Source organism: Elgaria multicarinata, chromosome 4 (genome assembly GCF_023053635.1).
Source record: "Elgaria multicarinata webbii isolate HBS135686 ecotype San Diego chromosome 4, rElgMul1.1.pri, whole genome shotgun sequence".
NCBI lineage: Eukaryota > Metazoa > Chordata > Lepidosauria > Squamata > Anguidae > Elgaria > Elgaria multicarinata.
In genome coordinates, this window is record NC_086174.1 from 122,403,959 (window position 1) to 122,421,693 (window position 17,735).

General features: G+C 41.7%; 1 protein-coding gene across 1 annotated transcript; it reads right to left on the bottom strand.

Moving 5' to 3' along the window:
* Positions 1–648: 648 nt before the first annotated feature.
* Positions 649–16,374, bottom strand: ALKAL2 (ALK and LTK ligand 2). The gene is made up of 6 exons (XM_063125819.1): positions 16,309–16,374; positions 13,946–14,271; positions 5,294–5,347; positions 5,117–5,197; positions 2,567–2,632; positions 649–1,226 (listed from the first exon to the last, which is right to left on the bottom strand). The coding sequence occupies exons 2-5, from the start codon at positions 14,205–14,207 to the stop codon at positions 2,568–2,570; spliced, it is 462 nt and encodes a 153-aa protein (XP_062981889.1). The 5' UTR covers positions 14,208–14,271; positions 16,309–16,374; the 3' UTR covers positions 649–1,226; position 2,567.
* Between the last annotated feature and the right edge of the window lie 1,361 nt (positions 16,375–17,735).

Genomic DNA, 17,735 nt, shown 5'->3' on the forward strand with positions numbered 1-17,735 from the left:
CCAACAGGGCTTTTTATAACCTTTCTCCTCCCAGCCTCAGAAGGGCAGCATCCTTCCTCAGCTAAAGGATGAAACAGAAGCATGGACTGCTTTGTATTTTTCTTCATCTGTAGATTGACTGTCCGTCTATCCTTACCACTTTGAAGAAGTAGAACCATTTGTGCACATGAATCAGCAACATTCTCTTGCTTTAAGCATACATAACACTAAGATTTGCCTCTTTTGGTTTGAAATTGATGGCAATCATTTTGTGGTAGTGAGTGAAGCAGAGCTATAGTGAACAATGATTGACTGTGGCTGGATGAAAAAGGTGATTGGATGAACAAGTAGGGTTTGGGCTGCCATTCCGAAATAATTATTTGCAAGGATGCTGTTGAAACATGCCCTCAAGTAATTTTCACGTGTGCCTTCAAGTAATTTTCACATGTGCTTTTCATCATGTGAAAAGTCTCTTTAAAAAACAGCTTTTTAATTAACTCTGCTTTGAACTGATAGTTGTCTTATTGTGTCTAGTGCAATAATCTCATCTTCAAAACTACAATTAGGAAGAGTGAAGAATTCATATAGAGTCAAGTTATATACCAAACATTTTATTACTTATGTATGTTATTTACAGTATTTACATATTGCACATTTACTGTAGCTGGAATGTTTATGCTTCTATTGTACAGAAAACAGATGGCATTTTAGAGTGGATACGGAATCCAAATCTACTTAAGCATGTTCATCTCTTACACATGGCATGCAGTTTGCACTCTCAGTACAATGTAAGAGATTTATGAAAAGTCTGTAACTAAACACTTTGAATTGCATAAGCAAGAAAGACATCAAGTGATACCTTCCCCACAAGAAGGCTTCCTTGACATTGTCCCGTGACGTCCCGGAATGAAACATGTTAGTACTTGAAAAGTTGGTAACTCTTTGGATTTTTTTTGGCAATGCAACACGTCTGATGGCGGGAGGCTTTAAAGTATGAAACATTTATGTTGTTTTGGTGTGTGTGTGTGGGGGGGGGGGGTTACCATAAAGAATGTGTATCTGTAAACAGTGGTGACAGTATACAAAACACATGTTTAAAGTTTTATGGGAAGTAGTCCATCAACTTGCAAAAATAAATCTCTTGTTCACAATGGAATATGTTACAAAGATGTTAGGTTCAATTTCCCTGTTGGTTTCCAAGGCACTTCTCTTGATTATTATTATTATTATTCCTTTGATAGTAGCATCTGAAGTAAAACAAAAAACAAAAAGTTTAGTTTCACACTGCCATGAGAAGGTAAAATATTTCACTTTAATTTTGAACAAATTATCCGACTTACTAAATAACTCCAGATTGGTTCCTAGCTTCTCTCAGGGAATAGGGCTTAGTTCGGAGTGAGGAGGAACTCTTCACAATTTATGAGCCTAGACCTTGGGTGGCCAAGGATTATGCTACACTTGTGCTACTGTTGAAATTCATGGATTTCCCTACATGTGGTTATTATCACTGCATGAGATAAGATGGTGGTTCCTATTTTTAAAAGACTGGTTACAGCAATTTTGTGCAAAGGTTTTAACATAAAAAAGAAAGATAAAGGAAAAATATAAAGAACAAGTAGGACCTGTAACAAAATGTCTGTGCAGAGAGCTCCCGGCTGAGGATCCCAGCCACTCCATTCCCCCACTTTACCAGTCAGTGTTCTGTGTCCACTGAGCATTTCCAGTCCTGATTAACCCATTTTTGGGAGTTCCCTGCTTAGGCTGTTTCCTAAACATTTGTACTTCTCCAAATCTCAGGTTTGGCCCCAGGCCTGCTGATAAGTGTGGGTGCTGCTATTTTGGCTTCATAAGCAATGGCAGCCTGAACATTAGAAATAGAAGTAATGATATTAAGCTCTACCGCTGATGTAAATTCTTTGTTTCTTGTTATATCATGTGACTATACTATTTTTTTCTCACAAGAGCTGAAAAGAATGGTACCACATCTCTTCTTGTTCCAAGAGGGGGGAAATGCGTCTTTTTTCTTTGGAGCATCTTATGACTCCCAATATTGCTTACTGTGGCTAAGCAGGTAGTTTAGCAAAATACACATTGGGTTTAGAAGACAAATGCAACTGAGTTTGCATAATGTTTGTTGATGCAATGAGTGTATTACAATTGAATAACCGTAGTTACGTTAATCACTTCTACATCTAATTATTAAGCTTTATTAAAATATGCATAATAAATCTACAGCTGTATCCAGTGTCAATACAGGGCAATAGATGCTGACTCAACTCCTGAAAAATCAGTTGTGCTTGGTGTGCTTTGTTTTTGAAAAGCAAATGCACTATCTGCTAACTGCATACTGCTATGAATAATTCACAGTTGATGGCTGAGAGTCTTTATGTTGCTTTCCAGTAGGGGGTATCCTTTTATTTATGGCCAGTATTTTGCCAAATGAAGGCTGTTGCGTCACTCTCTCTGAAAGGGGAATACCTTAGCCAAAGAACTATTGTGCCAACATTCATGAATTTATCATATCTACAATGGAGATGTTGCTATGTATATACAGGCAACGTGCAATTGGTTCTTTCAAAAAGCTTACCTTATCCTTCCATGCACATTGGACTGACTGCCAACCGAGTAAGAAGCCTGGCACATCTTTTATAGTCTGCAGTGAAAAGATCATAAATTGAAGTTAACAAAAAATGCAGCGTATACTTGAAGTTTTTACTTTTTCAGAAATGTAGTTCATACAAAGAATTGCAAACCAATTACAATTCATTTTGAAATAATTTATTTTTAAATTATAGGCTTGAACCTATATGCTCAGGAAGGCAACTGAGTATAAATGTGATGTTTAATGGAATGCTTATATTTTACATGTGTAATCCTATGCAGACTGCATTGGTAGAAAGCATCCTTGGACTTATTTCCAGGTAAATATGCATGGGATCATGGAGGATGTCTTTACTTATAAATATTAAAGAAACTTGTGTGTACATGGAAACAGTCAACTAGGTAGATAACTTTCACGCCTATGAATATGCATTTTAGATAGAGTGGTAGAATTTTACTGTTCTCAATGAACTAGCAAAAAGGGTGGGGGGAAGAAACCTTGAAAACTAAAAGGAAAGAGTTTGTGCATTGTGTACCTTCTGTTTGTGGAAGTTTTCCTACCCTATATTAGAGCCAGAAGATTCATTCCTGCAACATTCATTCAACTAATCAATGATATGTAAACTATAGCCTGAGAAGAAGCCATTTATGGAGTCTTCACTTTTTAGTGGAGACCTACTGCAACTTGGTTTAAATGTCAAACATTAATGTGGTACTGTGCGTATAAAGCCAAACTTTAAAGACATTTGTTTTGTACAAATACCAAGCTCACTTAGTATGAAGAATTCTGCTGAAACTACAATAGAACGAGGTTTTTTTCCTAGTACAGTAAATGATACGTATCCAACTTGCACACACAAGTAGTTTTTTTATGAACAGTTGCCAAGAATGAATAAGTAAACCTAACCTGAAATCAAAATGTGAGCCAAGCTATTTAATTGGTTGCCAAGTCAGGCTAAAGCTACTGGTGTGTGGATGGTAGAGAAGTTAATTTTGAATGGGGAGCGGTATATAAATATTGTAAATAAAATAAATAAAGGTTTATTTAGATATTTGTTACATTTATATCACTCACTTCCTTCAAGGAGCCCAAAGTAGCATGCCTGATTTCCCTCCTCTTCATTTTATCCTCACAACAATCCTATAAGGTAGGCTAGGCTGAGAGTCAGTGGCTGATCCAAGGGTGACCCCACAAGCTTCTTGGCCAAATTGGGACTAGAGCAGAACTCTCCCGAGTCCTAGTCCAACACTAATCACCACACTACACTGGCACTATTCGGTGCTCTATTAAGTACTCTGAAACAATTTGCTAACTTGTAAGCCTATGGCAGGGTGTTGCTGTTTTATTCTTTTACTATGTGCAGCATCATGTACATTGATGGTGCTATATAGATTAATAGTAGTAGTAGTAGTAGTAGTAGTAGTAGTAGTAGTAGTAGTCAATTGAGCGGACTCTGACATTGTGCTCAATGAATTACCAGCCCAGTCTGTGTTATGGGATAAGAGGGAAACATGTTTTGCCAATGAAATATTCATCCTCTTGCAGAAATTATAACTTGCAATGTACCATTTTGCATCTGCTAATATTCTAGGGAAAAAATATTTTGCTTCTTACATAATTATTTGTACAGGAATCCAGATACTTATGTACAAAATATTTGTGATGCATCAAGTGTGCATGTGTGTAGCATTTCAAAAGAAGTTTTTTCTTTCCTGTGGGTCTCTCCTATGTATTTAAAGGAATATTAATACATGTATGTGCCGTTTACAGTTGGTACAGTTTTGTACTTTAGCATCTGAACTAAAGTATAAATCTATCCAAGAGAACTTGCTAGCAGAGGAAGCTAATAATCCCCAACTTTATTGTCATTTTCCACCTTGCTAAAATATTTTTGTCATGTAATGATTCCTCTGATGTATTACAGAGGTTGGTTAGAAATTGTTTTACTAGTAGTGCCCCATTTCTCAGAATGGTGTGCAGAAATCCAAACACAATAGTGATAGAGTTATCAACATTATTAGGAACTTGGATTATAGCTGAACTCTGAAAAATGAGGGGAAATACATAATCTTAATAGGCGTAATGTTCGTATCAACTGTAATTCCTGCCAATTGTACTTTTGGAAATTCCATCTCTCAACTGTATTTTATCTAATGTACTACAGGTTATCAAATTGTAAACCTAAGACAAAGGAGTTGACATATAATTGGAGTACAAATTGGCTGCCTTCAGAAAGTATACTTCAAGTGAAAGATTATGAAATTAGAGCCACTAGACTTCTCAGAAGAATTGCAGCAATAGCAATTTAAAATATCTTCCCATGGAATGCAACTCTAGAATTAACAAATGTGGGATAAAACTTATAGTTCACAAGTGTTTTGTATATCAATATTCAAGACTCGTTAGACCTAGCAGTAGTCTGTTTAATTTCTGAATATCTGCAAGCTCCTTTATTGAACTGAATGATAGGTCTTAGAAACTGCAACTATGTTCAGTGGCTGGCAGTTGGTTCTAGGCTTGGATGGTAGCACTTACATGCAGGAATGGTACAGTCTCTTGTATGGTGGTAAAGTCTATGAAAGTGTTTAGTGCATTTTGGACCAAAATAAAGATGACCTGCGGGAAGAAAAGAAGCAACTGATGAGTTGGATTGATACCATAAGAAAAAGAACAATGACTAAAAGAAACATACAAATGTTAAATTCTGCTTACCTGTTAAATGGTTTAAAAACTTGTCTTTCATTCTCAGATCTCTAGGAACTATTTCTGTTAAAAGGAATGAAGGACACTCACTGTACTAGAATCATCATTTATGTTCTGCACCTTAGCTTCTAATGCAGGATAACATTTTAAAGATAGTTGAAGAGGGCAATGGCATTTTCATAGATCTTACAACCGAAGTATAGTCTTGTTATTTGTCCTTTGTAGAACAAATAGAACAAAAGCTCATGTTCCAAAAAATTACACTGCCCCTAAACAAGTGTTACAGAATTAACTCCCCAGAAATCAGAGTTTGGAATAAAGATGGATGGGACTGGATTTCCCAGTTGCAATCCTGACCAGGTGTGGGTGGCAGCCACCAGTCTGGAATAGACACTTGTCTCTCATATATATGATGGAATATAATATAATATAATAATAATATAATATATTTATTTGTTACCCATCTCTCCCTCTGGATCGAGGCGGGGTGCAACACAAAACCACCATAAAATACATACAACTAATTCAAACGTTTAAAACCAGTGCATCATTAAAAGCAGCACACCATTAAAAAAGGCATCTTAACATCCAACTGGGTAGGCCTGCCGGAAGAGATTAGTCTTTATGGCTTTCTTAAATTCTGTAAGACTGTTAAGTTGACGAATCTCTCCGGGAAGCCATTCCACAAACTGGGAGCAGCAGTTTGTGCCTCTTCTAAGATGATGACTGCTACAAGGAATGTGTGTATCTAAAAACAAAGTTTGCTTTTTTTGCTTCAGTGCTTTTTTTTCTTATATGCAAATTTTTATATCAACAATATTCTGCGGAGTGCTTCTGTATCACAAAACTAAATGTGTATTCTTGTGAGTAAAATGGTTATTGCTTAGTCCCTAGCTGTTGTGGAGCTAGTTTGGAGCTGAAAGGGTGTGTGTGTAATATTATCATAGCATATTCAGCTAGCCACCCCCACTCATATACACATTTCGCCATTTATTTTTAATATAGTATTTATAGCCTGCTTATCCCTAAATACTCGACTTCACATATATTCTCAGCATTCCTTTCAACAATGCTGTGAGTTGAGCAGTATTATCCTAATATTACCCGAGGAGGGAGGCTGAGAGAGTGCTCAAGACCACCCACTGAGTTTTTAACTGAAGATTTTAATTAGGAATTCCAACCACCCAGTACCATGGTTGTAGTATTATAACCACTAGTGATATTGAACAAAACCAGGTATTTGCAGAGTGCATGTACAACACTGAGCTCCAGGAAATATTTGAGCCAGAAGCACCTTTAGACTTTTATCGTATATTACTAGCATTTCATAGCCAGGCATTTGAATCTGCATGCACATACTAATAGGAATGTGCATAATAGCAGGCAGTGATAAAGCACAATGCACATACATTTGAATAACATGGGAACCTTATATCTGTAAACACTCTTTGTTACATGTAAGTCTCACCTTTCTACAAAGGAACTCAAGGTAGTGTATATTACACACACACACACACACACACACACACACACACACACACACACACACTTTATCTTCTCAAGAGCCCAGTGATGTTGGTCAGGCTGAAATATACTGACTGGCCCAAAGTCACTCAGTTTTATGGCCAAGTGGTAATTTGAACATGGGTCTCCCCAGTCCTAATGTGACGCACTAATCACTACACCACACTGACTCTTACAATCTCTTCTCAAACTCTAGTTTCTCTGCTGGTCCACCTAGTGATTCCTTTGGTTGATATGACATGATGTCCTAGTGGTGCTTTGCATACAATGGTGTTGGCTTCTGTAGCAGCTCCAGGGGGGGATCTACACTACTGCTTTAAAGTGCTTTTAAAGCGCTTTATAACAGTTTTGACAACTGTTTAGGCCCAGGACACACTGCATATACAGGTTTCAAAACGTTTTCAAAGTGCTTTAAAGCGCTTTAAAGGCAGTAGCGTAGATCCCCCCCGGTGAAGCTGTTCTGACATAATGGATGTGGGGCTAGTCAGCTTAAGACTAGGCAACTGAATAATAAGGAGAATGTGGGTAGCATCCTTGAAATCCAGAGTCCATCTTTTGTTAAATTGCATAACACTGCCTGCATGCCATGGACTTTCAAATGGCACCATGTTCATGGACATAAGTTGAGCTGTATCAGAGCACTTCAATGAAAACACAGATGCTACTGTTTAGGTATGTGGTGATTACACATACAGCAAAACATGTACATCTACTTTCATTGGAGGCTACCTGTTGCTTCATGATCACGTTAAGGAGACATTTTATATTATATTCCTTTAAACATCTACTTACATAGAAGTGTAGATGCCCATAGTAAACAAGGTCAATCTGTACGTTGGCTTGTTGAAGTTTTAGACTGCCATTTGTTTCTGTGATTTAGTTCCTCACTTAACCTTATCCAGGACAGGCAAATGTTGATCAGAACTATTTAAGAAACTGGCTGAATAACAGTTTATTTACAGGAAATGTAGCCACAGCATTGAACAAAACATGCAGGGATGGGGTGGGGGGAACTGTAGTAAACTACTTTGTTCTTTTCTCCTGGGGTTTGCTTTCCCACATCTTGTATTCTTTGAGGGGAAAGTAACTAGTTTATTGAAATCCTCTTTAGCTGCTTGTGGCTGTCTCCTTGATTTAATGTCATATTTTATTGCTTTTAGTTACTTACAATGATGTCTTAATTGTGATTGCACATGAAACACTATACTTTATTTTTACCATAAATGAATGCCTAAGTGGCCTTTGAATTCCCTTGGAACCTCTTTATCGCATTCAAAATCAGAAGACTTCCAACTAAATCTGATTCACTGGTGGGTTTAGACATTTCTCGAAATTCACCATTTATTTATTTCTAAGCATAGTCAGGCTCAGTTGAATTGACCTTATCATATTTGACCTAAGTATGTCATGCACCACATTAAATGCTTAGATGTTTCTCTTAAAAGTCCCATAGGGACAGTCAGCCACATTAGAAGATTGATAGGGAGTTCAAGCTAGTAGTTCGTTTCAATGGTAGCCAAGACTGCTGGGGAAAGTCTTTCTGAAGTTGGCATTTTATAGCATTTTTATTTTGGTTAGAACAGGTTCACTGGTATATCACAGCTCTTGTGTTCTAATTAAGTTCTATAGAATGGTTATATATCAAGCTCATTCCATTGATTAAGCAGATTTTCAGTTACCTTAAAGGGAATTCTATAAAAAAGATCAATTAAGTTGGAATATATAATATCAAATAAATAAATAGATGCATCCTCTCAAACATTTTATACATACATGTAACTAATTTATAGCCACAAAACAGGCAACTTAATGTGTATCTAGAACAAATAAACATCAAAATATTCACAAACACCTGACACATTTCAACCACAAACTGGTCTTCAGTGTAGAAATATCACAATCACAACTTCTCACATCCACATACGGAAAAAAACAGAACCTTGTCTTTTGCCTGCTAGTTTCTGTTGGCATTTGAGATTTTAGTAGTGTCCCATTAGATGTACAAATATTTGTTTGTTATCTTTTCCCTTGATGTGGGTATGATAGTGGACTTGAAGGGGGTGACATGACTGTTATATTATGGTTTCACTTCATTTGGAAGATATGGCTGAGAAACAGTTGTGTTTTTTCCCCATATGTATTTGTGAGAAACTGTGATCGTGCTATTACTAGACCACTGAAGACCAATTTACATATTTGGTGTTTATGATATAGGAGTATTTTCATGTTTATTTACTCTAAAAATACATTAACTTGCTTGCTTTTAACTTCTGTGGTTATCAGGTTTGTTACATATATCTGCAAAGTATAGTATCATTTGATACTACATATCACAACTTGATAGCTTATTTTTTGTTGTTGTCTTAGTACAGTGCTGGGGAGCCCCCTGGTCTATAGAGGCTTGGGTTCCCACCCCCTGGAGGCTACCAAGGAGAGGAATCCCTGGTATTATCTTTGATCAGTGATTGGAGATAACAGCATGGGGAATGCTAGTGAAGCCAGAGCCTTTATGGGCTTCCCTCTGTCCAGGCTTTCCCTAGCTGTGGAAAGTCTGCATGCAGTTGGCCCCACAGCCAAAGTGAAACTTTGACCAGGGATCTCATGATGGGGTCAAAGTTCAGTGGGGGCAATTCAGGCCCCAAACAGCTCCCCATCTCTTTCTTAATTGTTGTGTTCATTCTTTTCCTTCAAAAGCTGTTTCACACTACACATGATACAATATGAAATTGTAGACAGAGGTTGACTCTATTGCTTCAGATTAAAATAATAAAATATTAAATCTCTGAACATGTAGAAAACTAGCACAGCAAAGGGTTAGAATCTTCCCTTCCCTGATGTGTGTAGGATACTTTTCATGTGGGAGAGCAGTCAGTACTACTTGAGGACTCAGATTTGCAGTTGGGTTTACTTGAGGATTCAGCCCTGAATCAGAGTGCCCAGGTTTCAGGGGTAGGGAGAAGTGCATTTGCACAGCTGACATTAGTGTGCCAAGTGCCTATTCCTGAAGATATCTAACACATGCTTTAGTTACATCTTGCTTGGACTACTGCAATGGGCTCCACGTGGGGCTGCCTTTGAAAATTGTTTGGCAACTTCAGCTGGTCCTGAATACTGCAACCAACTGTTGACTGGGGCTGGTTACAGGAAACACATGGCTCCCTTGTTCTAAAAGCTTCCCTAGCTACCAGTCTGTTTCCAGGCACAATTCAAAGTGCTTCTTATGACCTATAAAGCTTTATATTACTAGGAACCAGGCTACCTGAAAGACTGCATTGCCCCATATGAGCTTGCCTGGGTTTCAAGACATTTAGTGGAGGCTCTTCTCTTGACCACACCTCGATCAGAGGCATGTTTGATGGGGATGCAAGAGAGGGCCTTCTTGGTGGCCACTCCCAGGTTCTTGAACTCCCTGCCAAGAGATGCTCATTGGTGTCCTCCTCCTGGCAGGTAAAGACATTTTTATTCAGGTAGGCCTTGGCATGTAAGCTGATCTGTTGCTGAAGGGAGTTCTATTGAGTTGGATGCTGTTTTACTGTGTTTTTAATTGTGCTTTTAATTTGTTTTAATTAAGTCTGTTTTAATATAGCTGCTTTGAACATCATTTTTTTGATGGAAAGGTGGATCAATCAGAAAATAAGTTTGAAGGTCGACAAGAATAGTGAATGAGATTTCTAGTACTCAAATCTGGTACAATCCCAGGACTTCAGAATCTTGCAATAGCTTCTTGTCTTTCCTATGTCTATCAAAACCAGAATAAATTATGCAAAACGGAAAATTTATCAAATTATCATTTTTTGTGCATGATTTGAATTGCTTGAGTTGAATTAAGTACTTTTATGAATAATGATGATGATGTTTATTTTAGTGCAAAATATACACAGTCCTGTATACAACCAAAGACTGCAATCCTATTATTATTCTTATTATTCTTATTCTTATTATTATTATTTATTTATATAGCACCATCAATGTGAACTTACTTCCAAATGGCACGTTCAGGATCTGGGCAAACATATTATTAATGCCAACGAATTGACTGACATTATGACAACCAACATTCATAGGGAGGGAGGACCTGTATCTTATAGGAATAACCACAGGCCCATCTTGCAGTAGACTTTTGGTTATCTTTTAGTGTCAGGTGCAGTGGGCTGGTTTTATTCATAGCAATGTTGTACCACTGTTGTATCTGAGTGCAATGCTTTGTGACAGCTCTCACTAAGAATCTACTAACAGAGTTGTCAAGAAAAAAATAGTCCTAAGGGAAATCTTCAAGCTTGAGATGCATCAGGATGATGGGTATTTTCCAAAAAATAATGCTTTGCACTATTTTGAAATTCACCCTTGTTATGCTTTATAGCCATTAACTTATTTGGGGAAGACTGAGGACTTGGGGCCACCATTGGGTGGAGTGGGGCCTAAACCTTCTGTTGATATCTCTAGTGCTTGTGGAAAGGGGAAGTTACTTCTTTTAACTATTCCTGTTTTACTCTGTCCAATAGAACTCAATGGGACCAGAGATTCTGGTTCAGTTTTCAATCTACAACATGCCTACAATTTTATGTACCACAGATCTATAGTGGGTTCCATTTTATAACAACATTAAAGTTGCGCCTCATGTGGCGCAGAGTGGTAAGCGGCAGTTACTGCAGCCAAAACTCCCCCCCCCCCCCACGGCCTGAGTTCGATCCCAGCGGAAGCTGGTTCTCAGGCAGCCGGCTCAGGTCGACTCAGCCTTCCATCCTTCCGAGGTTGGTAAAATGAGTACCCAGCTAGCTGGGGGAAAGATAATTGCGACTGGGGAAGGCAATGGCAAACCACCCTGCTACAAAGTCTGCCAAGAAAACGTCAGCGAAAGCAGGCGTCCCTCTAGGAGTCAGCAATGATTCAAGTGCTTGCACAAGAGGTTCCTTTCCTTTTCCTAAGTACGTAATGGAACCTAGAAACTGGATTACACCTTAATTATCAAGTATTTATGGTATGCCCAAATTCCCATTTTCAAGAGGTATGGGTTAATTTAACTTGTTAATTAAACTAATGATAAATTTTCAAGTACATGTACACTTTTAACCATACATGGAGGATATGGCTATCAATGATTTTTAGTCATGATGGCTTTACATTACCTCCAGTATCAGAGGCAGTATGCTTATGTACACCAGTTGCTAGGGAATATCAGCAGAAGGTTGCTATTGCACTCATTGGCTGCTTCTGGGTTTCACAGAGGCATCTGGTTGGCTGCTGTAGGAGCAGGGTGCTAGACTAGATAGGCCATTGGTTAGATCCAGCATGGCTCTTCTTATATCCAATCCTATGTATATTAACTGAGAAGTGTCCCATTGAATTCAATGGGTAGCACTTGCAAATCCCATTGCTTTCAGTGAAGTAAGCAGAAAGTGTTAGACAGCTTACAGATGTATATTCCAGCAATGAGCCTGCTGCAGGAGCACATTTGTTGCACATCTGACATGTATATAGCCTTCTTTGCAGGATCAGGAGAGGGGGGGACAGTGGACCAGATGCCAAGGATAGGCTAGCAGGGCCTGCCTCCCTAAATTTTCTCTGCCCCCCTAACTTTTTTTAACAAACAAATCATTAAAAACAGTTTACAATTTTGTCATTAAAAGGCTTGCAAACCAGATGAACTGCCCCTTACTTTTTCGGCCACCCCCCCAAAAAAAACCACCATTTAGGCTAGATATGGGCTGTTACAGTACTAGTTTAGAGAAGAAACCTGTTTTGCACAATACGAATGGGCTGATTCTTGTCAATCATGAAGCCATCTCCCCTATCTGAGTAGATTTCAAAGCTAAATGGTGGTATGTGGGGGTTGGGTAGGTGTTGTTTGTTTTTAAATAAAACATTGAAAAACTGCAGCAAATAAGCAAGGTACTTGGAGAGGAAAAAACCACACACCCAGCTGTCCCAAAGTGGGGGCAGGGAGGTGTTTTCAACCCAGAAATTGAAAAACCTTTACATGGTCCTCTTAGGCACCTGTTTAACTCTTCCATGCTTTATTTTAATCCTAAAATCTAGTTGTGGGAGGATGACGTATTTGAGAAGTAGAAAACCTGATGGAGATCCTTGAGTGAGTCAAATATGGGGTTTCAATTTTGTGCAGAGATCAAGAAAGGGAAGTTCAGAGTCTGCATACACAGAAATAGTAAATCTGTCACGCACAACTGCCCCCTATGCATTTAGTCGGACTGTACCTGAAGACTGAATATGTAATGTAATTAGAAATTCACTGAAAATCTGAAAGGAGATCAGAGATTAACTTGTCATATTATGGAGATGAAGAGTTTTGAAAGACACAATAAGCACTAGGGATGAGATCCTGTTCCTTTGGAAGTTGCTGGCAAAGTTCCCATTCATTTCATCAAAGCAAAGTATCAAGCCATGGTGTATTGAACACAGGTTGAGAGTTGCTAGTGGGAATATATAGGAAAAAAGTCTCATGTCCATTGCAAAGGCACATTGGAGACAAAAAGTAAGAATAATCAGGCTACTCTCGCTTATGGAAAAAAATGCTTGAGTTGTGGAAACATTTTTAAAGGAGACTTCTGAAAGGGTGTTTCAAATTAGGGATTTCAGTCTGCAAATGCCTCCAGCATTCTTTCCCAAACTGGTGCCATAAAGGTGCATTGGACTCCCAGCGTCCCTCAGCCAGCATGGCTGAAGGATACTGGAAATTGTAGTTCAATCAACCTGAAGGGGAAGAATGCGCTAGGCAACTAAGTCTAAAATTCCTCCCGGTTGGGGAAGGCTGGATTAGAATAAGAAGTGGAGAGACGAGGTCCCCTGGAGCACAGGGCCGGGCCTATAAAGTGATCTTCTCTACTTGATGCTTCTCACTTTTCAAACACTGGCTTTGCTCTCCAGCGCCATCTAGTGCTGACGAAGAGCCTTTAGCACTGAGATATCTGCTGTTCCCTTGCGAGTGGGGAGCGTTCCTACTGTGGCATTTACCATCCCAGCAGTTTCTTACTGAAGAATTTCCTATCTTAACAATCGGGGCAATTTGCAAAGTCACCCAAGCAGATTTCTCAAATGTGAACTAGCAGAGTAATGGCTGAATTCTCCTTTTTGTAAATGGAGAAAGAAAAGACGCATAACATGCAATGCCGCTTGACTTACCAACTCTCTGTTCTTCCGAGTACACGTAATCGGGTACTTCCCTTCGGTCCAAAAGATAGTCTTGTTTGTACTGAACTCCGTTCTCCTCCTCGTCCTCCAGGTGGTATTTTTTCAGTTCCTGAATGATCTCCATGATCAGGTTTAAGAGGTTTTGTCTTTCCTTCAGCCCTGCGCTGGATTCGGATCTCTCTTTGCAATGTCCTGCCGAAAGCATCACCAGCACCAGGCCCACCAGTGCAGGAGACCGTAGGAATCTGCCCATTGCTCTCCGGAGGACAGATGAGTGGAGCAAGGAAAACAGAACCACGCTCTTCTTGGTTTACTCCCTGAAACAGGAAAAAAGAAAAGAAATTCGGGAGGAGGTGTGGGGGGAAAGGCAAGTGTCACGGCGAGGATGGCATTTTCTCTGCTCGTTAAAGAAATTGGAGTTCTAATCGCTGCCTTCTCTCCTCTCCTCACAGTAAAAGAGACACACGGATGCTCTCAGCTGCTGAACAGTGGTGTGGCTCTAGGCTCTTTAGTCAAGAAGGAGCGAGTGATAGTAGGGGAATCGGACTACCAATCCGGTAATAGTCCCGTCCTCCACTTGGTATTCAGAAGTTTCAAGGAGTTTACTGGTTTAGAGCAGAAGGTGGATAAAATGAATAAACAGGATTATAATCTTGATTTAGAAAAAAAGGGAGAAGCACAACCATATATCTCCGCTGAACCTAATATGCACAGTTCTTGCAGGGATAGCGGAAATGTCAGGGGAGCTGGCTTTCAAAGTATGCGACTAGCAGACTTGGCAGAAGAAACTTTCCTGATCCCAGTTTCAAAAGCAAAACCTGAACAACTACTCTGTTCATTTGGCATACGCTGAGCATTGAATGGAAGTGTCATGTGCAGTAGTTACGCACCCCTCTTTAACACTAAGGGGACATTGGGAATCAATGTTTCTTCTGAAGGGCATGGGGCAAACCCACAGCAGTGTCACCTAGTGGTTAAGGGTATGTTGGGACCATGTTCCAATTCTACTTTACTCCACAGCCCTTACCACCAAAGCCAATACACCTATCCCAAGTCAGCTGTGGATCTTCAACCAGTTCAGCCTAGGACAGTGTTATTTGCCTCTCTCTTGCTGGAAAAGTTCTGTGAACTTTACATTGTATTTTGCGGGTGAATACAGACAGCTGTTTCTTAAGGGGGAACTCACCAAGGCATAAGTGCTTGATAAGTTGGTCAATCATCTATATCATGCTAAGAACTCTACTACTCCCTTGCCTGTCCTTGGTTTGGTGAAGTTGTGGTTGCTTGCCAAGTCCTTATAGACTCAGTGGTGGGCAGAAGGTAGATCAGGATCTCTTGGTAGATCTCTGAGTGAAAGCTGAACAAGGCTTTCTAGCTCCGGCTTGTAGAAGATCCCACAAACTGCCCACCCTTGTTATGGATGACCAAATTACTTAGCGTTTCACTTCACGCACTGGTAAATTACCCCGAACTGCGTAACACCCAATGAGCTGGTCAGGATGCTCTCCAAAATCCTCGCCAGGGAATCTTCCCCCGTCGACCTAGACGTGGTGGAAGTAACATCAGACCCGACCCAGCGCAGCTGCTTTTGCAGGTTCAACTTCTGGGGCAGTCTCTGCTGAGCCCACCCCCAACAGATGCGGCAGCGGGGGAGGGTGTCGTGCCAGGGCAGGCGTCCCTTCCTCCACGTGGCTTGGGATGCTCCGCGCAGAGGGTTTGAGCTCTGAGAGCGCGTCGCCCCCTCTTCGGGCGGAGGAATGAAGGAAGAGGAAAAAAGGCTCAGCCGAGACAAAATTCAGAGAAGTCCCATCGTTCGCCATCAACGGGATTTTCAAGTGCTCGACTTCGGCTGGATCTTTCTTCCTATGCTTCCTTCTTCCCCAAAGGCAACCCGCTCAGCCAGACCTCCCCTGTCCTCCCATCCCTCCAGCCTTCAGCCATACAGCGCCGCGCACACCCCTGCTATGGAGCACCGCCCTCCCGCTCGTGCCTTTGACGGGGCTACCCCACCCCAGGCCCGGCGCACGAAACGGGCTCCCTCTAGTGCGCCCCTCGCGCCGAAATGGCCGGGGTGGGGTGGGGGCAGAGGAGCGCATGTCTGCCCGGGCTTCGCCTCACTCGAAGGCTTCGCTCGCTCGCTCGCTGGGCACGTCTATAACCGACGGGCTTTGCCGAAGGGCGCAGTCAAGCGACACTTTCTGGAGACGCCGCCCTCAAGCGCGCTGAGGCGGCGGCCGAACTTGGCGGGAAGCGGGCGCGCTGCCGCTCCTCCCCGTCTAGCTAGCTGTGAGTCCCGACGCGCTAGCCCGTCGCCGGCTTCTTGAGTACGACGCTCACGTTCCTGGGAGCATTACCTGCCTTCGGTGGCCTCAGACGGCCGTCGGGATAGTTCCCTCCTCCTTGCCCAGGATGCGCAGCTTGCAGGCAGCGGGCAGGCTGAGGGAAGCCTCGCCTCGCTCGCGCTGCTTTGCTCGGCTGTCCGGCTGCTCCGGTGCTCTCCTTTCTCTGGCGCGGCGCACGCTGTCTGGTCTCCTCCACCTACTCCATGAGCGCGCTTTATATAGGCTTATAGGGAGAGTCCGTGAGTGAGGTGGCGGCTGCTGCTGCTGCTGCTGCTGCTGCTGCCGCAGCCGCCGAGTCAGATCGTATCGACTTGCAAGTGGGTGGACAGTCCGCTCCCGCGTCCCGCTTGGCAACCCCGCGAGCGCTGCTTTCGCCGGCGGACGCCGAAGTCCCAACACGCTTTCTCTCGCCTCCCCGCGCTTCTTATGTGGCCTCCCCGCAGACGTAAAAAGCGCTGTCCCTGCTCGGGGGGCGGGGGGCGGAGGAGGGAGCCCAAGTTGCTTTAATTAGAAGGCAGCTGAAATATTCATCCCCCACCCCACCCCCCACGCCGCCGCCGTTTCCTTCGGACGCCCAACCTCCTCCTCACAAGCTTCCCCTTCTCGTCTTCGCCCGCCTGGGCTGGCTGGGAAGCATCTTTCTGGTATCGCCTCCCAGCCAGCCGAGGAATTACCAGCAGCTACTTGGCTCGCTGGCGGGTTTTTGTTTGTTTGTTGCTGTTTTGTGTTTTGGGAGTCGGGAAAGGGCGGGATGTGAAGATGGGGAACATGGGTCGGAAGATTATCTCATCTTCCTGAGCGAGAATCAACAGCAGCAGCGACAACAGGAGCTCGGGGCCATTCTCCTTCTGACAAGACGGGTTAGGGTGGGGCTGGTCCCGCAGCGCAGGACGACCATCCCGTACTAGGAGGACAAACTTGTTTGCCAGTTCTATTATGCTTAGGAATATATGAACAACCCTGGTGGATCGATGGCACAACCGGTCCATCTTGTTCACAGAAATTGCCACTCAGGTGCTCCCGAGGAGCCCCTAAGCACACGCCATGAGGGCAACCGCTGTCCCCGTGTGCCCCCACCCCAGCGATTCGTATTCCGGGCTGCCATCTCTGAACATGGAAGAATTTCCATTTGAGTTATCATGGCCAATAGCCAACAGTAGCAGACCTGTCTACATGCAGAAAGGGGCAACTAAATAATAATAATAATAATAATAATAATAATAATAATAATAATAATAATAATAATAATAATAATAATAATAATTTCTTAACCGCCTCTCCATTTGGATCGAGGTGGGGAACAACAGTAAGTATAAAATACATGAAATGATCAAGGTTACGACTATTTAAGCTTTCTTAAGGAGATGAGTCAGGGGAGACATGATAGAGGTGTACAAAATTATGCATGGTGTGGAGAATGTGGATAAGGAGACATTCCT